This window comes from Sinohyriopsis cumingii, chromosome 4, assembly GCF_028554795.1.
Source record: "Sinohyriopsis cumingii isolate HCF-2022 chromosome 4, ASM2855479v2, whole genome shotgun sequence".
Lineage (NCBI taxonomy): Eukaryota > Metazoa > Mollusca > Bivalvia > Unionida > Unionidae > Sinohyriopsis > Sinohyriopsis cumingii.
This window is the reverse complement of record NC_142964.1, coordinates 101,533,904-101,561,349: the sequence shown is the minus strand read 5'-3', so window position 1 is coordinate 101,561,349 and position 27,446 is coordinate 101,533,904. Positions and strand designations below refer to the sequence as shown.

At 34.2% G+C, this 27,446-nt stretch overlaps 1 protein-coding gene across 3 annotated transcripts in view; it reads right to left on the bottom strand.

Moving 5' to 3' along the window:
* The window catches only part of LOC149801784 (unconventional myosin-Ie-like), a 149,003-nt gene that overhangs the window by 49,003 nt on the left and 72,554 nt on the right, over positions 1-27,446 (bottom strand). For all 3 annotated transcript variants that reach the window (XM_089956128.1, XM_089956130.1, XM_089956129.1), the window contains exons 11-18: positions 25,668-25,864; positions 24,688-24,855; positions 21,075-21,245; positions 13,693-13,773; positions 9,586-9,671; positions 8,550-8,631; positions 4,145-4,251; positions 921-1,019 (exon numbers count right to left, since the gene is read on the bottom strand). In XM_089956128.1, coding sequence (XP_089812254.1) covers positions 921-1,019; positions 4,145-4,251; positions 8,550-8,631; positions 9,586-9,671; positions 13,693-13,773; positions 21,075-21,245; positions 24,688-24,855; positions 25,668-25,864 — 991 coding nt within the window. The remainder of the gene's footprint in view (positions 1-920; positions 1,020-4,144; positions 4,252-8,549; positions 8,632-9,585; positions 9,672-13,692; positions 13,774-21,074; positions 21,246-24,687; positions 24,856-25,667; positions 25,865-27,446) is intronic.

Genomic DNA, 27,446 nt, shown 5'->3' with positions numbered 1-27,446 from the left:
TTAGAAGTGTTTTGCTAAAAAGCTCATGTCATAATCAGGAGTAGCAGTGACAACAATATTTTTAAGACGGTCATCATGGCAGCCATATTGGATGTATGACTGGCACCATTTTCATTTAGGACCAACTAGGTTCATAAGAAGTCTACTGCTGAAAATACCATGCTGATATAGCCATCCATTAAAAAGAAGTAAAGATAATATTTTCAAGACATGACCTTTCATTCCGGAGTAGTGTGTGTGTGTGTGACTTGGATTTTTAATGTAGCTTTAACAATTTTTCAGTCATGTCACTACGATGTCTGCATTGTGGCAGTTTCTAGTGATGTATACCACTGAGGCATCATGCCACAGACTTGTACCATGATGTCCCATCCAGTCCCATTATCCTGACACCAAGATGACCAGTCCTAACCTCTTAATGCTGAGCACCAAGCGAGGCAGCTGTTAGTACCACTTTTTAAGTCTTAGGTATGACTCAACTGGTGATCAAACCCACGACCTCCCGCATCCAAGGCAGATGCTCTAACCATTAGACCACTGGAGCGGTCTTCATTCCGGAGCAGAAATAACAAGATTTTGAAGATTGCTGCTATGGCTGCCACACTGGATGTCTAATCTGCGTCATTAATTTAAGACCAACCAGAGAAGATTCTAAGTCTTCTGGTGAAAACCCCATGTAAAAATGACTTTCTGTTCAAGTAGAGCTATGATAACAAAATTTTTAAGATGGCATCCATACTGACAATTAGACGGTATAATTTTTAATTAGTATAAGCTAGACATCATAATAAGATTTTCAGTGACAACAAACTTATGCTAATGGATGATAGATGACACCATAACATCAGGTCTTTTGACTATGACCAGTAAAGTTAATTAGAAAACAAGGCATTTCACATGATAATGTTAATCTCACTCACCTTCTGAGAAATTTGGCAAACTCTCTTCTGAAAGCAAATCCTGCTCGTCTCACACGAATATTCTCTTTCAAGCCAAGATATTCAACTTGATGCTTCACTCTGAAAAGAAAGAATTCAAGTTATATTGTTTGCTTTGGATTCTGGGGTTTCTTCCCTTTCCCAGACCACTCTGTGTGAATATTTTACACATCATGTATAAGTAGTAAGAATTCAATCTACAATCAACATGAATGTAATTTAAACCATTCTCACTATTATCACAATAACTGACACAGAACAGATTTGCTTAATCTAGTGCTCAAAATCTACCTGCCCTGAACCAAAATCAAATTATAAATTACAGTGTAAGATGACAGTCAGGCACAATTAAAAAATATTATATTAAGTAATGTTAAAATGAAAGCAGAGAAGTCAATAGAGACAGAGATTAAACAGTATATGCACAAAGATGCAGTGGATGACTAACTGATAGACTGACTAATGCTTCACTGACTGACAAGGGTGCTGTGGAAGACTAACTGATTCACTGACTAATTGCTTCATTGACCAACAAGGATACTGTGGATGACTGATTCATTGACTGACAAAGGTGCAGTGGAAGACTAACTGATTCACTAATTGATTCACTGACCAAGAAGGATGCTGTGGATGACTAATTTATGGACTGACTAACTGATTCTTTGACTGACAAGGATGCTGTGAAAGACTAACTGATTCAATGACTGACAAGGGTGCTGTGGATGACCAAATGATTAACTGACTGACAAAGGTGTTGTGGATGACTAAATGATGGAATGACTAACTGATTCATTGACTGCCAATAATGCTGTGGAAGACTAACTGATTCAGTGACTGACAAGGATGCTGTGGATGACGAACTGATTCACTGACTGACAAGGATGCTGTGGATGAAAATTGATGGACTGGCAGATTCACTGACTGACAATGATGCTGTAGAAGACTAACTGATTCATTGACTAATTGATTCATTGACTGACAAGGACACTGTGGATGACAATTGATGGACTGACAGATTCACTGACTGAAAAGGATGCTGTGGAACACTAACTGATTCACTGACTGACAAGGATGCTGTGAAAGACTAACTGATTCATTGATTAAGTGATTCACTGACTGACAAGGATGCTGTGAAAGACTAACTGATTCACTGACTAATTGATTCACTGACTGACAAGAATGCTGTGGAAGACTAACTGATTCACTAATTGATTCATTGACTGACAAGGATGCCATGGATGACTGTGACTGACAAGGATGCCATGGATGACTGATTCAATGACTGACAAGGATGCTGTGGATGACTGATTCATTCACTAACTGATTCAATGACTGATTAGGATGCTGAGGATGACTAACTGATGGATTGACTGATATGGATGATGTGAATGACTAACTGATTCACTTGAAAAGGATGCAGTGGAAGAATGACTCATTTTCTAATTAATTGACTGACAAGGATCATGAGGATGACTAACTGATTCACTGACTGATTCACTGACAGATATGGATGCTGTGGATTACTAACTGATGGACTATCTGATTCATCAACTGATGAGGATGCTCTTGATAACTAATTGATGGATTGACTACCTGATTCATTGACTGACAAGGATACTGTGGATGACTAATTGATGGACTGATTAACTGATTCACTGACTGATTTGTGTTTAATGGCACATCAGCACACTACAAATTATTTAGTGTTCAGCTGTACATCACCTGCTTGGTTGCAATACTATATATATATATATATATATATATATATATATATATATATATATATATATACGTACACACACACACACACATACATACATACATACATATATATATATTTGAGTGTGATACAACATATACCATGTATCCAAATGATGGCAATACACTACATACTGTAATACAGGAGTGACTATACAGTATGTATTGTTACAGAAACTCAGCCCCTGTTCAGTTGTCTTTACAGGTAATGACTATACTGTTTTGTTGGTGTTTTAAGTGTACAGCAAGGTTACTAGTACAGTCAACTCCGCTTATATGCATAGCCTCAGGACCAGACCCAAGCTATGCATATAAATAGAATATGCATTTAAGCGGAATTCATGTATATTTACAATGTAAAATGGGATCATACTTTCACTATGCACTTAAGTGATCTATGCAATTAAGCAATATGCATTTAAGTGGAGCCGACTGTACTAATAAATATACTATTATTATTGTCCATTTTCTGCATAAGGTTTTATTATTACAGTAATTGTACAGTACTTTTAAATTTATCTGACTCCTGAAACCTGAAATATTTCCAGACAGGAGCCTTAAATATATCTGATGTTTGGGGTTTACATTTCAGATTTCATTTACCATTCTGATCTTTGCAAAAAATATTGACATTCAAGCTTCAAATATTAAAGTCCACTCTTGTCCATAAAATTAACTGCAACAAAAAATACATACACACTGTATGTAGTGTGACACTAAGAGATGTACTATTACACCACACAGAGGCAGTGTCACATTACACAGATGTACTGTCATACTAAACAGATGTACTATAAAACTAATTAGATGTATTGAAACACTACACAAATGTACTGTCACATTATAAAGATGTATTGTAACACTAAACAGATGTACTGTCACATATAGATGTATTGTAACACTGAACAGATGTACTGTCACACTACATAGATGTACTGTCACATATAGATGTACTGCAACTCTAAACAGATGTACTGTCACATATAGATGTACTGTAACACTGAACAGATGTACTGTCACACTACACAGATGTACTGTCACATATAGATGTACTGCAACACTAAACAGATGTACTGTTATACTACATAGATGAACCATTACATTACACAGATGTACTGTAACACCAAACAGATGTACAGTTGCACTACATAGATGCTCTGACATCAATAAAAGTAACATGATACCAACAGGTATCTATGAGTAATTCCCCCTCTAATGCTGATGCAATGTGAGTGAAGTACATTGCCCAGAGATCCAGTCAGAGCAGGATTTGAACCCATTAAAATGTCATTATGAATCAGATAAAATATCCACTGAGCAACAAGGTCTCCCTTAATAGAACCTGAACAAAATATAAGCCATTTGTTTATAAAAAATGCTTCATTTCATTTATTTATTTTCAAGCTCCAGTGTGGAAATATTTTTGTGTGTATGCATATGATACCCACCTTCCATCTTCAAAATCCCGGGCTTTCTTTGTCTCATTGGGTTTGATACATCGAATGTAGTGTGGGGTGCACTTCATAAGAGTGTCTACAAGCTTGTTGGCCTGGGTCTGCAACATCAAAACCATTTATCATGAATCTAATGTCAATCTGAGTTACATGTAAAGTTTGTGTACCATATAATCTTCCACTGTATTTGTTGTTGTTGTTGTTGTGGGGTTTAACGCCATTTTTCAGCACACGATAGGCTATACATGGTGGCCAGTATTAATGGTGGAGGAAGAACCCGGAAAACCTCCGGAAAGAACCACCGACCCACGAGAAGCTACTGGCAAGCTTTCTCACATACCCACATTAGCCGAATCTGAGACTCGAACCCACGCAGACAGAGGTGAGATGCCAGTGATCCGTAACAGAGAGTGCTTTAGACCGCTCGGCCACTCAGGGCCCCCCACTGTATTTGAATGTGTAATATTCAATAACTATAACAAAACATCTGTATGATGTCATTAAAAGGATTCAATGTACATGTAATTGTTTTTGTGTGTGAATCTAATTTTTAAATTCTCAGAAGACACTCTGTATTTTAAAAAGGAAAGAGACAATATTAAAATCACATCAACAGGTCTCATTATATCACTGTTCACTGAGTAGTGAAGTTCACATTAATACAGCAGCAGGGATTCTGATAGTGTACAAATGTGCATCCCTGAGACAATAAAATTAAAAACGACGCATTAAAACCCCAGCCTAAGAGTCCCGTAGGACGCATAAAAAACTGCTGACCATGTCGATCTCCAGTTTGCAGAAATGGTAAAGGTTTCACAAAACAGAGGTCTCAAGGATTTTCAATGCCATCTGTTGAGGTCATGCTCATTTCCGAGTGTAGCCAAATAAGTATAGTACACGTGATCTCGAAAGGACAACATGCTGAGGATTAAAATAAAATTAGAAGATAAACCCTATGATAATAAATATTACTACCATTTGTTGCTTTCACGTTAAGACTTGGACAAAATGCCGTTTGCAAATATGGATAAATATTTTGGGGGTTAAACACATACAAGTCAGACATTATGCTTTGGTCATAATCATTATGCCTTTTTTCAACAAATGACGTTTTATGTTCTCCAGTATATCGATTAGCTGTTTTGGTAAATTAAAATATAAAGTAAATAAAATACAGTAAAAAGTTGTCTTTTTCATTTTTAGTTTCATCTCTTTAATTCCACTCATATAAATTTGTGAGTCTGCCTTAAAAACATCACTGCTGTGTAAGAAGTTTCCTTGTTTCCTATTTATAGCAACTGTATATGACCCAATTTATTTCCAAGAAAACAGATGGGTTTCATCAATCTGAATTTAGCCTCACAGATTCATTATATTCATAACAAAATTAGGTAGCGGACCAGTCTTTGGTTTTATAGAAAATGGTGCCAGATTATAAGCATGATGCTTTACGGTGTGCCTTGTGGATATTATACAATGAAACATGTTAGAGCAGATGGCTCTATGCAAACTTCGAAACATGTCAGATCAGATAAAAGAACAAATCAACAGTTTCACAAACTCTGAAAGAAGAATTCGAGAGTAATGTAATTCAGAATTCGTGATCGAGCACATGAATGCTCATTGTAAAAAATGTAAAATTAAATTCATGATCATCCAGTTCTGTAATTAAGATGCCTTGCCTAATATTTTTGTTTTGGAAGGCGCAACATATTATTGTCTGAAAAAAGGCCTTGTGTAGTGTGTTCCCAAGTCAACTGACAGGATATCAATTTTAATATATGAATATTTAAAGAATTACAAATAAGTAAAACTGATAAGGTTTTGTGTCTCTTTATTCCTGGCATTATAATGGACATTTATCCACACAATTTACTCTAGAAACTATCAAGTGGGACCCTTTAACATCTTGTAAGGACCCTACAAAATTCAAATGTGGGGGTCCTTGGGAATCCATAAATTATCAATTTAACAGAAGCCCTGAACAGGTCTCATTATCTCACAGTTCATGGTGTAATAAAGTTCACATTAATACAACAGGTCTCATTATCTCATAGTTCACTGTGTAATAAAGTTCACATTAATATGACACATCTCACTATCTCACAGGTCACTGTAATAAAGCTCACATTAATATGACACATCTCACTATCTCACAGTTCACTGTGTAATAAAGCTCATGTTAATACAACAGGTCTCATTATCTCATAGTTCACTGTGTAATAAAGTTCACATTAATACAACATATCTCATAATAAATCACACATTAATATAACATGTCTCATTATCTCATTGTTCAAGTAGTAAAGCTAACAGTATATACAACAGGTATCATTATCTCACATTTCACTGAATAATAAAGTCACTTTAACACAAGGGGTGTCATTAGTAGAGATGTCAAAAGTTTGGGAAATTTCTACTGGGTACCTGTCAATCCTAACGATCAGTTACCCAGGTACCTGATCAAAAGGAAATTGTATTAAATGTGAACCTAAACTGCTTTGTTGTAGGTTCACACAGGAGAGGTATAAGTGGAATTTATTACAAACGTAAGTGGCAATAAAGCGTAATCTGAGCATAAAAAGATCAATCTATATATTACATGCCATAATTTCAGAAAACTATGAAAAATGAACATATTTATTTTAGCAAATGATGACTAGTATCCTTGACCTGCCATGGTTTATCTCCTTAATGATGGTCCGGTATAATGTGTTTTAAAGTTTAACAAAATCCCTCCACTCATACATTTTTCAGTTATATAACATCAACAATCACACTGATGATGTGATCATGGCAGATATGCATCACTTATGTAAATCTGGAAGTCCTTTATGCCATGATGCTTTCTGTCAAATTAGGTCAATTTTTTAAAATGGTTTTTAGAAGTCTTTTTAATGTTTTCTATTTTTAGTAACAGCAGCCACATTTGATGTCAGATCATCATCATCTGTATGAACTTTAGTGCCAAATTCAGTTAAGAGGTTTTTAAGGCATTGCCTAAAGGTTTTTGTTTTTACTAATGGTGGCCATTTGAATCAAAGGTACAAACTTAAAAACCCTTTTAATGTGTGTGTTTTGGAATTTTAATGTAGCTTTAACAATTTTTCAATCATATCGCTACAATCTCTGCATTGTGAAAGTCTATAGTCATGTCTGACACTGGGGCATCATGCCACCAACATGTAGCATAATGTCACCATCCAGTCACATTATCCTGACACCAGGCTGACCAGTCTTAACATTAACCTCTTAATACTGAGTGCCAAGCAAGGCAGCTGCTAGTACCATTTTTATAAGTCTTTGGTATGACTCAGCTGGGGTTTGAACCCATGACCTCCTGCATCCGAGGTGGACGCTCTAACCACTTAGGCCACTGAAGTGGTCAAAACCCTTTTTAAGCTAGGTTGCTTTCTGTCAAATCTGGTCAATTCCTTATGAGCAATTTCAATAAGTCATTGAAAAGTTTTTCTATTTGTAGTAATTGCTACCATATTCAATAGCAACAAGCATAATTTGTACACAATTTGGAATCCCGTCTTAAGAGGATTCTTTCTGTCAAATTTGGTCAATTTCAGTTTATTATTTTTGGAAAAGTATATTTATAATTGTTTAAATTTTGATCATAATAGCCATATTTGAAAGTGGCTGGTATCATTTATACAAAACTGAAAGCCCTTCATATCTGGATTCTTCTGTCAAATCTGGATAAAATTTTGTTCAGAAGTTTTTAAGAAGAGGTCTTTTAAAAGTCCATCCATTTTTCAGTAAGGATGACCTTTCTGATCAGCACGGATTTCTGCAAACTTTAAAGACATTCAATCTAGGATACTCTCATCTAAGTCTGGTTCAATATTCTTCCTAAAATATTTGAGAAATTTAAAGCAGCAATTATTGACAGACAATGGATGACACCTGATGTACATCAGATGCTGGGCCATGCCCTAAGCTCACCTAACTATCCAGGTACTCTAAAAACCTATACCTTAAAATATTCAAATAACCTATATTATTGATCCTGCAAATAAACGAAATTATATGGTTTGCCTCTTTTAACAACTAAGCAATTTAATGAAAAGGGTCTAATACTAATGCTTTCTTTTTGCCTTCTCCTGACTGGTACCATATTTGTTTTATACCTTGCATTCTGTAGCCAGGGCCAAAGTACACAAACAGGTTATTCATTTATTATCATTAAATATTTAGACTAAATAATGACAATAAATTATCAAGCTGAATATGTAATAATTCTAATGAACAGTTTATAATAAGCAATGTCTTGAGGGGGAGGAGGCACAAGGCAGAAGGTTTATCTGGGGCACAAAATACCATAGCAGCAGCCCTGGCTGTAGCCAAATTGTGTAATGCAAGCCACATGCCACACAAAATTATATCCTACCTTGATCTTGCTGCTTGCTGTTGATGGTCTCCCTTTGGATTGGGCATCAACACTTTCTGGAAACAGGCTTGCAATGAACTCACTTTAGAAACAGAAAAAAAATATTTATACATGTAACGTCAACTCATGATTATTATGTTTCACAAATCCAATTTATATTTTGTTTTATCTTTTGATATCATCAGTGTTATGTTACTCTGACCAGTTTGTAAATATCTGCCACACTAATCAGTGAATTTAACATGTCAGAGCTGTTTCATAAATTTCAAATGCAAGCTGTCATAAATGTCATATTCAAATGGTCATAAATTTAATGCAAAACCTGTGTCATTAATTTAATGTGCATCCATGTCAGAAATTCAATAGCAATTAGCATTTCTAAAAGATCCTATAATTCTGAATATGACAAAGTTACTCACACCAGATACTTACCTTTCATCAAACACAATTAAAAATCATTAACATTTTGTCTATCACTTGTAAAATAAGATCTATTATTAAGTACATGTAATTACTTCTATGACCTAGGTCACCTTTATAGTAGTGTTTTGATTGGTGTTTAATGACACATCTAGACCTCCTATGTAACTGCCGTAAAATGCCTTGCCCTGAACTACACCACAGCCACTACAACATGATAGTTTGTGCAGGATTTCAACTCATACACTTCTGGTCACAGATCTGAGTACAATAGTCAACAAGCCAATGCAGCAGCTTTTTATCATACAGGAAGCTGAAAAACATGGATGTAACAAAATGACATTGGATGGGAAACCAGTGACCGGTAAAACATACCTCATCTCAGTAATGTAACTAGGACAACAGAGGCACAAAGTGAAGCACTATCCAGGGATGAGACACAAGGCTCTGGGTGAAACAGAGCTTTTACACACGATATTTGAAACCATCATCCCCCCCCTCCAATTATTGTTTATTTTAGAGATCATAAACATTTACCAAACAAATCTGAAATTTGCCCAAAATCTGATGAATGTCGTAACACCTGTTTTCAATTCAACTGGATCAAGATACTCACTTTTCACTGGACTGCATCAACAATATGAGATCCAAGAACAGGACGTCTCTGTTACGCTCACAAAATCCATCAATATCATACTGGACCTAAGAGTTAATAAATAGAGAATACTTTTTACCAAAACCAACGATACAAAACACAGGCATGGAATAGAAATATGGCTCTCGGGATAAGAATTTTAAGGTAGGACAAGATGTTTTGCTAAATTCCTGCCCACAAGTTAAACCCATGAAAATCTTTCTTATACAACAATTTAAAAATAAAACTATTTGTGCTTCTCCTCTTGTTTACATTTGAAAAAGTATGTTATCATGAATGAAAGAAGGTTAACATGAAAATTCAGTGTAAAAATTAAACAGTTCTCTTTCACTGCAGTGCTTGCTGCCTGGAATTAAAATGTGCAGATTTCATCAGGTTATTACTCCACTACTAAGAAAGATAACTCTATCAGCATGTGAGATACCTCTATAACCAAGTGAGATAACTCTATAACCAAGTGAGATAACTCTTCATTGTCTTCTTTGCAACACAGATAACAGTTAGATAGGGAACAATAGTGCGGGGAAGAAGTAGGAGACCACTGTGGGGTGCCTAATAAGGGCCAGCAGTGATGATTCCTGTCACTGCCACATGTCAATACTAGATAATTCTATTTTATTTGTCTTAATTAAGACTCTGCATAAATAAAGATAACTCTTATAAAATTTGACCCTTTAAGCCACTCCAAACACCTGCATAATGGGTATATCAGTAAACAACATTCTCACACCAAACATATAGCAAACATTGGTCTCCTAATGATCCCTAGTAAGGACTACAAATTAAAACACGTAGGCTAGGAAACCTGAAAGAGGAGTACAAGCCTCTATGAAATAGGAGTTAGGGAAGAAAGAACCCTGATTAAAAAATGATTCAACTTTTGTTGAAATTCTTTTTGATTTTTTTTATACAAACAAATATGATGGCAACAAACAGATATAAAATCCTTTATATATTTCAAACCAAGGGAGTCCCTTCAAAGTTTGCCATCTTGTATTGGTGAAGAGCGGCAAGGAGTCCACATACAAAAAATATCTGAATAGGAAAATTCAGTATTCATTTCAGCTCAAGGTAGTTAGTAAGTTTTGTTTTTAATTTCTTTGAAATAAAAAAGAACACAAATTATATCATCAAAATAACATTTCCTTTTGTTCATACTTTTGTACAACTACTTTTCTTTATTTTTTATCATGCTGAAAAACTTGTTAATCATGCTGATTAAAATGCATTATCATAATGGGAAACCTGTTAATCATGTTCTTTAAAAGGCATTAGAGATGGACGCAGATATTTGTCTTTTACAAACTGATTACACAGGATTTGGGTATTAACATTTGATACACGACTTCTTCGACTGATTACACGTGACTGGGATATTAATATTTTATACTTGTCCTTTCAAACTCATTACATATGACTATCATATTAACATTTGACACTTTTCTATTTCAAACTGATTACACAGGACTGACGTTTTAGTATTTGATATCAGTCATTTTTAAACTAATTACTCAGGATTGGGATATTACCATAGGATACTTGTCTTTTTCAAACTGATTACTCACAATTGGGACATTTATAAACATCGGATACTTGTCTCTTTCCGATTAATTACACAATATTGAGATTTGTGTAAACAGCTGATACTAGACTCTTTCAGATTAATTACACATTTATATTGGGATTTTTATAAACATTTGATACTTGTCTCTTTCAGATTAATTACACATTTATATTGGGATTTTTATAAACATTTGATACTTGTCTCTTTCAGATTAATTACACAATATTGGGATTTTTATAAACATTTGATACTTGTCTTTCAGATTAATTACACAATATTGGGATTTTTATAAACATTTGATACTTGTCTCTTTCAGATTAATTACACAATATTGGGATTTTATAAACATCTGATACTTGTCTCTTTCAGATTAATTACACAATATTGGGATTTTATAAACATCTGATACTTGTCTCTTTCAGATTAATTACACAATATTGGGATTTTTATAAACATCTGATACTTGTCTCTTTCAGATTAATTACACAATATTGGGATTTTTATAAATATCTGATACTTGTCTCTTTCAGATTAATTACACAATATTGGGATTTTTAAAAACATTTGATACTTGTCTCTTTCAGATTAATTACACAATATTGGGATTTTTATAAACAACTGATACTTGTCTCTTTCAGATTAATTACACAATACTGGGATTTTTATAAACATTTGATACTTGTCTCTTTCAGATTAATTACACAATATTGGGATTTTTATAAACAACTGATACTTGTCTCTTTCAGATTAATTACACAATATTGGGATTTTTATAAACATTTGATACTTGTCTCTTTCAAACTAATCACTCAGGATTGGGATATTAATAAACCTTAGATACCTGTCATTTTTTAACTGATTACACATTTACAACTTGAAAGAAAAAAAAAGAAAAATTGCAGAAAAATAAAATGAGTAACTCCTGTTAGCATCTTTCTTTCTCTGAAAAGTGTATTATCAGTTTGCATTATTACTGTGAGATTAAACAAACTAACAAGTTGAATTGTTATTGTTTTTCTTGAAATAAGATGTACAACTGAAAGTGAACTCATAAAGATGTGAATTTTCAGTTCTAAATATGGATTTTTTTTATCTGAGTGACCCCTGCTATAAAAGACCACCTGTAATTTATTCTTTCCCCATGAAATCATATGGTCTACTGCCAACTACAAAGCAAGGATAATTCCCTGGTTGAGTCAGATTATACTTTGCATAGAAGCCCCAACGCAATTTTACACCTGTTGCAAGTTACATCTAACATATAAGATTAGGTCGATTACTTGCTCGAGTACCCAGTTCATTTAAACATGTTAGCTGAAGTGAATTTATTTCAACTTACTTTGTGAGAAAAAAAATTCAAATGGTTAGCAAATGTACTCTAGGAATTTCCAGTTATAAAAGAAAACAAATGTGCATCTTAATTTCATACGAATAAACACTGAATTGATTTTATTCACTTTACAGTGAATACTGGAAAAACTTGTAATACTTCTTAGTTCAGTGTAGTATGTTGAATAAATTTCACATGTTCCAAGATTCTTTCTCACAAGAAATCATACACACACACACACACATACACATTTAAACCATGTCACCTCTCTCTCTCTCTATCTCTCTGTACAAAGTTGATCATATATGAGAAAAGATGATAAAATACATGACTGTTAGAACAATGTGCAGACAACAATGAGATGATAAATGATACATGACTGTTAGAACAATGTGCAGACAACAATGAGATGATAAATGATACATGACTGTTAGAACAGACAACAATGAGATGATAAATGAGACATGACTGTTAGAACAGACAACAATGAGATGATAAATGACACATGACTGTCAGAACAGACAACAATGAGATGATAAATGATACATGACTGTTAGAGCAGACAACAATGAGATGATAAATGAGACATGACTGTTAGAGCAGACAACAATGAGATGATAAATGATACATGACTGTCAGAACAGACAACAATGAGATGACAAATGATACATGACTGTTAGAGCAGACAACAATGAGATGATAAATGATACATGTCTGTTAGAGCAGACAACAATGAGATGATAAATGATACATGACTGTTAGAACAGACAACAATGAGATGATAAATGATACATGACTGTTAGAACAAACAATGAGATGATAAATGATACATGACAAGACTACTTAAACATTCAAGAAATCCATGAATGGTAAACAATAAGATAATAAAAGATGAGATTTTATGTATAAAATAATTCATGAACCATGAAAGCTGAGAATATAAACAATCAATGATGATAAAATGAAAACTCCAATGAAACACATTTAAAATCCCATTTGGGGGTGGGGCTAATAAATGTTTCAGTGTCTGTGTGATTAACATACTTTGTTTTCCATCCTGTGTTTGTACCTACATCATTGTACCAAACACAGATTGTCTCAGCCATAAATCATTCAATAACTTTCATGACATGCCTACTATACACAGCAAGCACATTAAGTACAAAGTTGTTACCTTTCCTGCATAATGGTGGATGACAAATCCAATGTTTGTTCCATTGAAATGTTCATGAGTTCCTACTGCATTGGACAGTTTCTAAAACAAAAAATGGACATAAAATATGAAAAGACAAGAAAATGTATATAAAAACGCATATATATATATATATATATATATATATATATATATATATATATATATATATATATATATACAGTACAACCTGCTAAAACGCGCCATGCTATAATGCGAATTTGGATATAAACAGTTGTAGCATGGCTCCTGAAATTTCGTATATTCATTTGCACATGAAAAAAATAAAATTTCTTTAAAGTACATAAAATAGTGTATACAAAATTTATTATCATTATGAAGAAGATCTCGCGTATGAATTAGAATTTAATATGAGTTTGCGTATGAATTTTAGTATAATATGATCATGGCGTAGCTTCTGAAATTTAACAATATATCACCAGGTTCTTGAAGTCTTATGCCAAAATAAACATAATCAGAAATGTTACTTATTATTGGTCCATGATTAAAGCCAGTAAGTCATCCTTGTGATTGTCTTCAATTAATTCTGTATATGTCTTCAATTAATTCTGTATACAGTCATTGCTCAAACAATAGCCAACATGTGTTTCTTCTTTAACTGCATACACAACCAAGCATCAGACAATTGGGTGGTTGACAAAAGATTCTCACAATTTAATAAACATCAAAAAACAAAAACCGCCAACATGTTTGCTGGGCTTGGCAGTGTTATTAGATGCAATCAGTTGACCAGTAAATAATGTCCACTTTATTAGCTGGAAATTGAAAGGGTATGAAATTGTACATGTGTTCAGCTGTAATTTTTTTTTATAAAAGTGACTCGTGACCATTGCAGGCCTACTGCACTTAGTTATCGGGTTTTACATGTGTATATAGGGTTTACTTATGGACTCATTAATTTCCTATTTTCTAAAAAAAAATATTTTACCATTATGGAAATGCAAGTTCACAAATGCAATGTGTTCTCTGCACATTGCGCAACAAAAAAATTATTATCATTTTGGGGAAGATACGTTTATGAATTCGAGTATAATACAATATAGAAATATGATTGTGGCATGGTTCCTGAAATTTTAAATACATACAGGGGTATTTTTCTCATACTCAGGAAAATACTTTTTTTAAAGTAAGAGTGTGTAAAACGTTTATTATCATTTTGGGAAGAGTTCGAGTATGAATTCAAATATAATATGATCGTGGCTTGGCTTCTGAAATTTAACAATTTCACCTGGTTCTTGAAGTGTTATGCCAAAATAAACATTATCGGAAATGTTACTTGTTACTGATCCATGAGTAAAGCCAGTAAGTCGTCTTTGTGATTGTCTTCAATTAATTCTGTATACAATCGTTGCTCAAACAATAGCTGACGCATTTCTTCTTTAACTGCATGCACAAGCAAGCAGCATCCAATGCGGTGGTTGATAAAAGATTCTCACAATTAATAAACTTCAAAAAACGAAAGCTGCCAACATGTTTGCTGGTCTTGGCAGTGTTATTAAATGCAATCAGTTGACTACTAAATAATGTCTGCTTTATTAGCTGGAAATTGAAAGGGTATGAAATTGTACATGCGTTCTTAAAAAAGTGACTCGTGACCATTGCAGGCCTATTGCACTTAGTTCTCAGGTTTTACATGGGTATGGTGTTTGTTTATGAACTCGTTATTAATTTCCTATTTTTTTATAAAAATATTTTACTGTTATGGTTAAGCAAGTTCACAAATGCAAGTCGTTCTTTGCACTTTGTGCAATGATTAGTATAGTAGTTTTCACATGTTTCTTTCAATATTCACAAAATCTGAAGTAAAAGTTATATGCACGCTGAAAGCACGTGTTGATTGGTAATTATTCTTGTTGTAGTCGTTCAAACGAATAAGCGTACAAGTGTTAATTATTGGAAATTTGCAATGGATAAATGTACACAGAAACGCATATGTGAAAATGTTAGCAGTATGAAATCTGTACAGACACCGTTCATAGACCCTGGAACATAATGAACTGTACACGTGCTTTGTCTTTCTTAACCTAATATTGCTGTTAATTTTTCCCCATTGAATTTAGACACAATGATGTGTGACACAATTACTGAATAGTTTAAATATGTATGCAATTTTTGCAATGGAATTACATATTTTATGGATTAATTTCAAACCTCGATGGTACGATATCAGACGGCAAGTAAACAGTGTTGATACTCTATTCATGCTATATATTAGATGTTGAATTCAGACACAATGATCTGGGAAAAAATATTCAATATTGTATATCTGTGTGCAATTTTTCATTGGAATTACATGCATTATAGATGAACTGAATGCCACGATGGCACGATAGTAAACGGTGTTGATACCCTATTCGTCATATACATTAGACATGAATACACATATATGTGCCAATGAGTTGTTCTCTGAAAAAAGTAAAATACTGTAAAACCCCGCATTAACACAACCCCGATATTAATGCAATCCAATTTTTTTTACCCCAATTATCGCATTATAGCGGGGTTCCACTGTATATATATATATTCTGCTGCATACTTGTTTTGATTGATTAACGTAGGAAATCTATCAAATGACAAATTCAAAATTATTTCTGTGTGGACATCCATTTAATGTGACTAGAGATGTGTTCATGAATCACAAATGCCCAACCACAGTACCTGAAAATTGATATAACAACAAACCTAAACTGAAAGGGTGTACAAGGGTAACACTATATCAGCACTCCAATTACTTAGCAAACTGCACTGCAACATACTTGAACATTTTAGGAACAATTTCTAATTTTAGATCATCTAACTACAAAAACCTGTCACAATAGACACTAAAAACAGAAATCAAAATGAAAAGCTAGTAGTAGAGGGTGGAAAGAGTGAGAGACCATCAAACAGTACAAGTCAATGGTCCCTCAAGGCAGAACAAGTGAGACACAACAACAACAACAATAATAATAATAATAATAATAATAATAAAAAATGATGATGATAAAAATACTACTACTAATACTACTGGGGCCCCGAGTGGCCGAGTGGTCTAAAGCGCTCACCGTTACGGATCACTGCCATCTCACCTCTGTCTGCGTGGGTTCGAGTCTCGGATTCGGCCAATGTGGATATGTGAGAAAGCTTGCCAGTAGCTTCTCGAGGGTCGGTGGTTCTTTCTGGGGATTTCCCGGTTTCTTCCTCCACCATTAATACTGGCCGCCATGTATAGCCTATCGCGTGCTGAAAAATGGCGTTAAACCCTACAACAACAACAACAACTAATACTACTACTACTACTAATAATAATAATAATAGTGGTAGCAGTGCCTGTAGCTGTTAGTAATACTGCTACTGATGTGGCATACAAATATTTCTATACATCTGTTTATAAGCAACAACAAAAAATTATTACTGGACATTATTTTATCTTAGTCTTCTTCTACATATATAACTTGATTCTTGAATCAGCTATAGTAAAACAGGAAAACAAACTGCTAACAAAGGAAACAGTTTTAACCCTTTACCTCATAGAGCAAAGTTACCCAGTGCAGTGTGTTATAAATAGAACACCTGTTACCTATTCAACTCCATACACATAGGCCTGCCTGTTAACTGTTAAGCAATGTAGTGTATGTTACGTTTAACAGCAATTTTAACCATTTCACATTTTTGACACACATCTATTATGTGAGGAAAAATTTAAGAGTAAAGTCCAATCGTTATAGCTGTGTAATTATTTTTCAAGGAAGAATTTTTTTGTGTGCTTAAAATCTTGAGAGAACTCATTCACCATCAAGTCAGTGAAGCCGTGTGACCAACTATAGCTGCCATTTCTCATACTCGAAATTTACAAGTTTTTTGTCCGCGTCTACATCACTAAGTCATCTGAATGTGATAATTTATAAAAACTAATTGCTACCTACATCAATATGGGAGCCTTTACCTAAGTTATTGAAGCTTTCATAGTAGAGATTCTAATCTTGAAAACTTCTTATGTACTGAATGAAATCCGCGACCTCCATTTTGGAGAGTGGAGAATACGACCCAGTTACTTTAAATAGCAGATTTCAACCACAGCATAAACAGTGACCACGTGATCTGACGTAATGGTAATTTGTAGAAATGAATGTAGTATCTAATAGGGGGTTTTCCCTGAAGGTGGTCTATGAAACCCTGCTTAAAATGGCTGATCTTTACAGCAGGCGTCAAAAGGCGCTTCCATACGAACGGAGTAGAGACACCAAAAGGTACTTCCATGTGAATGGAGTAGAGGCGTCAAAAGGCGCTTGCATGAGGTAAAGGGTTAAAATATGAAGTCCAACTTGTAAAAAAGGAAGTTTTAAAACACGAAGTCAAACTGCTAACAAAGGAAGCATTTTTTCATGACTGCTAACAATGGGAACAGTTTTAAAAATATTAATATCATAAATACTTTTGGTTAAATTGGTTTCTTTAGACAATAAATTTCAAAGATACTGAAGGCTTCATTTGGTGATATCTATGACACCACTACACCACTTCTGTCAATCATATCATAATTGGTTAAATGGCCATTGTTATACAATTTATACCATGCTGGCATTTCATGTACCCCAACCATCTTGTTATAAAAAGGTTCAACTTAAATTGAAAAAGTATAAGGCTATTTTTAGAAGAATATCTAGATCTGTTAGACAGAAACAGTTGTCATATGTTGTAATCTCAGACCAGTCAATGAAGTTCACTATTTGGAGTTCTCTAAATCATCTAAGAATCTACATATCTGGCCTGAAATTCACTGGTAAAGGGCCTTAATATTCACTTTTTCTGAAGAAAGTTCACATCAATAAGGCCTTTGCCTTATCTGCGGTACTTACACTGACAGTAAATTTAATAACAACTGTATTTGTCTCCACGTCCAATTTTTTCAGATCTATACTATCAGCTGCAGAGCCTGCACAGGTCATGTATATTAGACTGGTTACTCAAAAGACCTGTCATAAGTAAAGGTGGCAACTTAATGTAGGAACCTGCAGTCGAAAAGGGATTATGATGTGAATTAAATTTCAAGTGCTATGTGTTTTTAGCTATTTGCTTGTAATAAGATCAGGATGTAATTTTCTACTTGCTTCATTAGGATTCTTAAGGTTGCCAGACATCAACCAGTTGGCAGTTTTCACTCTTCAACATCAGTTTTTAGTTGACAAATGCAACCTATTACTTGCAGCTTGGAATAATGTGTATAGCCCTACCACCACTGTAATGGAGCACATATGTTTTCAGTCAATGTTTGTTGTTACACAACATAAATTTGTTGCAAATTTTTTTTAATGCCTTGTAATACTGGATAATTCCCCTGACATCCTGCTTTTGCTTTAACTATAATGTTTATAATAACCATACAAAGAACTGACTGGAGCACTCCCAAGTTCAAGGTAACCAATCTTGTCACTGATCTGCTTTCTCACAGGCAGTTTTTTCTGTGATGATATCCTCAGGTCATTTTGGTGTATGGCCTACTGTCCTCTCTGGAGATCATTTTAGCAGTGCAGAGTCTCTCCACAAACTAGGCAGTGTCTCCTTGCTTAGTGTACAATAAATGATAAAATTATTTATAAACATTATTACTGACCATACATCCATTATACAAGCTTTTGATAGTGGTACATATCCTATTTATACTTTAACATATAAATTTTCCATGGTTGGTTGGTTATCAAAATATCCTGGACAATTATTTATCATTGTTTCTTTTTTTTAAACATCCTTGATTCAGTTAAGAAAAATATGATTGGTTGTAAGTGTAAACATTGATACACAAGAGTCTACATCAGACGTGTGACAGTCAGGACTTTGATTCAAGTCACTGCAAATGACAGATTAGTAAATTCAATGGAATTTTGCAGCAAAACAAACCCATTATCCTCGTCTGCCAAATTATGTATCATTGATTAATCATGCTGTTCAACAATTAGTTAACCTTTCTGCTTTAAAAACAATCAAACCAACTAAGAAAGAAAAGAAATGATAACCATGTCTACCAGTAATGTGGCTGACCACTACTGTAATTAGCAACCATGTTTCAACAGTTAGCAACCATCTCATAATTAGCAAGTGATCTCTTATTTCATCTCATTAAATACATCAAAAAGAGCCTGTATGGATTAGTAATTTCAAAGGAAGCATGCAGCAAAAAAAAGAAGTATCCTTGCTGGAATCATTATGTGGCATGGATTAATACAATTTGTTTCCTGCAGCTCTCTGGTTTATAACAACAATACAATTTTGAAAAATGAGGAAAAATAAATGATATAGAGAATAACACCAATAACAGGCTACATTTATTTAAGAATATTAATACTTTTAATCACCGACTCATATATTGCAACTTGCTTGTGGTATTTCCCCTTCCTAGGCATGCAAGCAACACAGGTCCTCAAGATACCCCCACTCTTTCTACTTAAAGGCTGACCATCATACATGTATTTCTACTCTTGAAAAACTGTAATTGTTTTTGCCATCCAATAACATGCACAAAATAATGTAATGATATTATTTCACTGTGTTAATGCCATGACCTTTAAGTCAGGCACTTAAGTGTAGTGGGAGATGTTAGAGTATTTGCTAAACCTCCCATTCATTTGCACCCCCTTACCAATTTAAAAATTAAAAGCATTCAGGATATTAAAAAATGTACAAAACTTAGCCATTTCATTCAACATTTTATAATTTTTAACCTGTCACCAGGCGGCCACTAACATCATCTTGTTCGGGTTTCAACCAAACAGAAGCTGTTGATATAAATAACCATGCACTGTTATTTACAGTTTCTAGAACAGTCAATTGTCAGTGAAAACTGCGTTGTCTACATCCAATATTTGCACATCTAATTTTAATAATTCTAAAACAAAACCTGAACAAGTAAAATATTGTAACTCTTTTATACGTATGTTCAAAGAGATGTAACTCCCAAAGTTACAAATATTTACAGAATTGATCTGAAGTTTTCAAACACAATAAACTACATGACATCTCGATGTCTGAAAAAACAGACTTGCCCACACAAATATAGCAACCATGTTACTAAGGAAAGTCATTTGGTTTCAAACACCAACTAGTTGACAGTGTTAGGGACCCCTTGGCAATCCGGTTAGAAATTATAAATTGTCAAGATGAAAGATACTTTAAACCTGTTCCAGTACTTAAATACATGTCATGATCACATGAAAGAGTCCACATGTCTGATAGGATATGAATGGTACTGCCTCAAGAGCATGCAGTTTGACCAATCAGAAAATACCAGACATTCATCAGTTGTGAAGTCTGACCAATCAGAAAATGCTGGAAATTTTTCAATGTGCAATCATTTTGTACAATCTCACCTGTAGCAATGTTTGATCTGCTCCTTCTGATACAGCATGCATTGTGGCACACACATCATCTAATACACACATGATTCCAGGAGGGCTTTTAGATTCAATCAGATCACAGACAACTTTATTGTTGAAATACTCTATAGGGGTCCATTTGATACCTTCTTGTACATACTCTTCCTGTGAAAACAATGAAATACACACTTATATTCACAATAAAAATATACACTTGTATTCACAATAAAAATATACACTTGTATTCACAATAAAAATATACACTTGTATTCACAATGAAAATACACACTTGTATTCACAATGAAAATACACACTTGTATTCACAATGAAAATACTTGTATTCACAATGAAAATACACACTTGTATTCACAATGAAAATGCTTGTATTCACAATGAAAATATACATTGGTATTCACAATGAAAATATACAATTGTATTCACTATTTTTTATTGATTTCAGGTTTTTAGCAAACAATGAATTTAAAGATTTGAATATCTCTGGAAACAATCCACAAATTTAAGAGCAAACAAAAATATAATTATGAATAAAACCACTAATGTATTACCAAAAAAAAAATGAATATATAATACTATCTTGTAAAAACTATTCATGAACAAATTAGAACTATATGTATTTAAACATTTGTATACCATCTATACTCACTTATAAGTCAGGTCCAAATACAAATTGCACAGACCTTTATCTGCTATTGCATAATGTGCCAGCAGATCCAGGTCTATGCAGTTTATTATGAGTAATCAACAAACAAAATAACCCTCATCTGCCAACACATTATATAGCAGTAGATCTGGTTCTATGTTGTTTGCAGCTGGACTTACAATTAAGTACATATGGTACCTTGTTGGACTCCATATTTCTGTAACGATGATAATATATGCTTAAACAAATCTGAAATTTCTTTTATAGTTATGTGAATTTAAAGCTTATTCAAATGCAGTAAATGTTATCCTAGGTATTAATTGTTTAAACAACATCATTTGTACTATTTCAAAATTTATCACCATCATCATCATCAACACTGACAGTATTTTTACTATTTCAAAATCTATCATCATCATCATCATCATCTCTACACTATCTTATGCCTGCCAGAAGATTTGTTTCAAAACAATGAAGATAAATAATGACCGGTCACAATTTTGATATTTTAAATTTATTGTTAACTTTTATCATGTTCAAAGCCAAACAAAGGAAGCTAACCTGATGAATAACATCAATGGTATGACATTGCTATCACAATGACTAACTACAGCTGGACCATTATCACTGGCATTACTACTACTACAAGTATCACCATCCTCCTCCTCATCATCATCAACATCAGAGAAGCCACAATAGTTCAGTTGGTGAAGCACTGTCCAGCCCAGGTTAGCTGTCTTGCTTTGTCCTTGGAAAAGGCACTTAGCTATATGATAACAACTCATCTATAACTGAAACACATTCGCTATTTCATAAATTCCCAGAGGCTGAAATACATGAACCATTCCTGATGGAAGCAAATACCCTGAAGAAGGGTGCCCTTGTACTCCAAGAGAGGTGTCCCATCTGCTGAGATGAAGTCTCAAGTTATCTAAAACTTTGCTTATTTGGTATGTTCAGGAAAGTTCTGACCACCATTGGCATCAGCACAAATCATGATGCCCACTGGTTGATCTTGAAGATGGATGTATGTTGTAGGTCAAAAGAGGCATCCCAATTACTGAGATGAAGATGGATGTCTACTGTTAAGTCAAAAGAGGCATCCCAATTGAGATGAAGATGGATTTCTGCTGTAGGCTGAAAGAGGCATCCCAATTACTGAGATGAAGATGGATGTCTGCTATAGGCCAAAAGAGGCATCCCAATTACTGAGATGAATCCTCTTATCATATAAACCTTATGATTATTTGGTCCAGTCAGGAAAATTTTGGCCACCACTGACATCTGCACAAATCATGATGATCACTGGGTGGTCCTGATGACAAATGCCTGTTGTTAGCAAAACAGGCATCCTATTTGCTAAGACAAAGCCTCATGTCATCTACACAAAAAGCATTAACTACACATATTTGGTACAGTCAGGAGAATTTTGGCCACCACTGGCCCTAAAAGAACATTTGCAGGCAGAGAAATTCCTTGGCTGAAATATGACTCACTCAGAATGTGGAAGTTACAACTGAGGAGATCACCAAGGCATTATCCTGAGGGATGCAAACTCAATTTAAAGGGTATTAAACTCCATACCCAAATGAAAGAGGTATTGATATGGGCTAAAATCAGATGTAACCTTGTTCATAGGGAATCAAATAAGAAGCAATAAAGAAACAATAGATTTTACTTTTTTTAATACAAAATATTGTTAATAGTGTGTTTTTGAAGAATGTCATCTGCATAATTAGATGTCAAAAATGTGCAAGTGGTCTTGAAATTTGACACAATCTGGTCCATAGCTTTGCTGAACAGCCAGGAGCTGAGACTCAGGCCAAAAACAAGAACCCTGAATTGGTACACAATGTTGCACAGGCAAAACTCAGGAATTTCCTCTAAGACCTGTGGATGGGAAGATGAAGAGTCACATCTTGGATGTTGAAGCAGACTGTGAAACCTCCCCCACCCACCCACCTGGGATGGCAATGAGATTAAAATTGTGATGTGAGCTTTCCATCAAACTTTATAACTAAGTTACTGGTGATGTTAATGATCTCTGTCAGCCTCATCTGTAGTAAAGTCTCTATTTCCTGCTGTCTCTTATGAATATGTCTAATATGAGTCTTTCGAGATGCTGTAGCAAACAGAACCTTCAAATGCAGGAATGGGTTGAGAGACAAGATTTGGAAGCCCTACAAGACCATTTGTAATACCCATGAGTCCTTGAGACAGAGGCTCTTTCTCTTGTGAAATGCATAAGTCTTTACCCCTCTGGCATGTGGGAAAATGGCAGCACGAGGTATCATTTTCAACTGGAAGAAGTCTGACAGGGACAGAAAACTTTGCCAAAATTGGTCCTTGGGAGATATAATCATATCAAACAACTTCACCAAAACATTAAACAAAACTAATGATGATAATGCAATAGCTCTTGTCAGAAAAGTGACTGCTACATCTCACATTTCAACTAACATAGGCTAGATCTCACATTTCAACTAATATAGGCCACATCTAATACATTAACTAACATAGGCTACATCTCACATTTCAACTAATATAGGCTATATCTAACATATTAAATAATAGAGGATACATTTCACATTTCAACACATCTCACATTTCAACTAATATAGGCTACATCTAACATTAACATAGGCTACATCTCACATTTCAACTAATATAGGCCACATCTAATACATTAACTAACATAGGCTACATCTCACATTTCAACTAATATAAGCTATATATAACATGTTAAATAACAGAGGCTACATCTCACATTACAACACATCTCACATTTCAACTAATTTAGGCTAAATCTCACATCTCAACTAATACAGGCTACATCTAACATATTTTAAATAATACAGGCTACATCTCACATTTCCACTAACACAGGATACATCTCACATTACAACTAATACAATCTCAACATCAAGGCATGGGGACAAAACCTACCTGTTCTGCTTTCAATGTTAACTCTATAAAAATCTGTTGTAGTTTTTCATTCACATAATTTATACAAAACTGTTCAAATCCATTTTTCTGGAAGATTTCAAATCCATAGATGTCTAGAATTCCAATATTGATCTCCTCCTGGTCCTTCCTCATAGCCTTGTTCACCGACTAGAAAAATAAACTTCACTGATTATCTGTCTATCCATATCTGTATGTCTGTCTGTATGATTTACTTCATATATAATAATTAAGTCAATGTTCTTAAGGGAGAAATGCTTAAGGCATATGCATAACAGACAATGTTCTGCACTATGAAAAGAATCTCAAACACTACTGTAGTTAGTGAAACATTTTTTAAAAATTGAAATCTGTCTACTATGTGCACAATGAAATGCAAAAAGAAAAAGTGACTATAGCCATCAACCTACTACCCACACATTAATATGCATTTCTTTTTGTCTGAGGCGAAAACATAGTTTACATCTGTCCATTGAAGTTACTGCATAGAAGACAATCCTGACAGAACCCACCAAACAGACTCAACAACACCCTTAATGTACATGATACCTCATGACTTTCATTTGCAGACTGAGAAGATAACAAGATTATTTAATGAAATTAAGCAGAATCTGGATTACCTAATATACCTGCTGAGAAGTCGAGTCCAACTGCAGAAAAAGATAGACCTTGATCTGCCACTGTATGATGCACCTGCTGTTCAGGGTCTATATTATTTGTTTTACTGATTTACTGTTTTACTGATTACTCCTAACAAATTGCAAAGAAAAAGATTTGGTGTATTATGCAATGACAGATATTGGTCCGTGCAGTGTCCAGTTAGTTTCAACTTATAAACAAGTAACATTTTGTATGGCCAACAAAATACAATAAACTATACAACCAAACACAATTTGGGAAGGCTACATTCCTGTATGTGCTTAAAATATATGATGACAAAACAAAAAAAACACAAGAATTACCTCTACTAAAAAGTCAAATAGCCTGGTGTAGAGTACTTTAGCTAGAGCATCTCGGGTAAATTCTGCTTGTTCTACATTTAGTGTAACTTCTATTGACTCTGATTTGCCACCCCATTTGCTGTCCATCTTACGGCTGGTGATCTTTTTCTCCAGCATGGACTTATTGATGCCCAGAAGGAAGGCTGGGAAGTCCAGAACTGAAATTGCATTGACATTAATTAATAATGGAAACGATAAATTTGTAAGTAAATTATGTATCTTCAACTAGTCCTATCCAATCACATTAATGTTTGGAAAACAAGTTCTGCTACCTTTTTAAACCAGCCCTCCTGGAAAGATAAAAACATTCTTTTCCAGACAAAGGGAATGAATTCTTACCCCTTACCACTACAAAGCAGCTACCCATCAACCAGATATTTGCCAGTTTCAGCTAAATGTTACACTGATGAGGATGCTGGCATTTGCAGGAAGGTGCGTGAAAGTTTATCAGCAATGTGATTTGGTAAGTATCCTTGAAGAAACATAATTTACTAAAATATTGACTTTCTCCATCAACATAGGGCAAAGAAATGCATAATCATCCAACTTCTACCATAACAAATTAAACTCCTGCTTTTTCAATTAACTTATATGTGCAACATCATTCAATATTTTGGGTCACATATATAAAGAGTTAAAATTTTACATGTTCACGTATTTGTTAAAGTCTTCATATCTGACTACACAATGTGTGTTAGTACTAGAGCTGAAAACGTGGGACTCATGTACTGGGAGGATGAGTTGTGAATCTGGTATGGTCACTGCTGATATGCCCTTGGGCAAGGCATTTTTATATAATAAAACTTCTGTAAACTGGACACTTTTGGGGAAAAATATAAATTCTGGTCATTTTATACAGGTGGTCAGTATGAAGAAGTTTGATCAGTATTAGAATGATCTTACATTGTTGGGAACAAAAAAATACTTGTGGTCAGTCTACAGAGAAAGCCAGGATACAGAGGGAATTAATAGATTCCTTCATATGCATCAGTGTAGGATAGAGAATTCCACCCAAGGCTAATAATTCTGCATCAGAAAGCTCTGCCAAGTGTCGAAAAAATCCTATGGGTGTAATTTTCAAGTCCTACATTAAAGCATAATGAAAGATTTCTTTTCTCACATTTCTGAATGAAAAATGAGGGTTTAAGTCACAATGGTATATTGTGAATACTGTTAGAACTTTCAAACGGCAAAACATCCACTGAAAATTTCCTGACCTTAAGACAGAGCATACAAATTTAGGTTTATACTGAAAATTTCAAAGTAAACTTAAATCGGCATTTTTGCACTTTCAAAGAACAGTGGTTGAAGCTATGGTAATGGCAATAAACAACATCGGAATTGTGTATTGCAGACAACTTGCTCAATGATACAAATGTGAACAGGTCAAAAAACAAACTTAACTCTTATCCATAACATTGAAACAAACAAAAGAAAATAATGAAATAGTCCTTGATTCACCTTAGATCAAGAACTGAATTACCCTTAAGAAATAATACAGAGATTAATAATATTAAAAAGATTATGAGTTACAACAGAATTTTTGGACTCAAAAGTTTACTAAATAAACATGTAGCTAGGTCAATCAGTGCAAAATTGCCTGCTTGTGGGACTCTTAACTTCAATAAATGACTGTTTTAGTATGTAAATGTTGCAATTAATGCTCATCTTGATTACTGTGAAAGAATGATCAAGTGATGATTGAAATTGGGAGTTTGCTACTTTTGTGTGCACTATGCT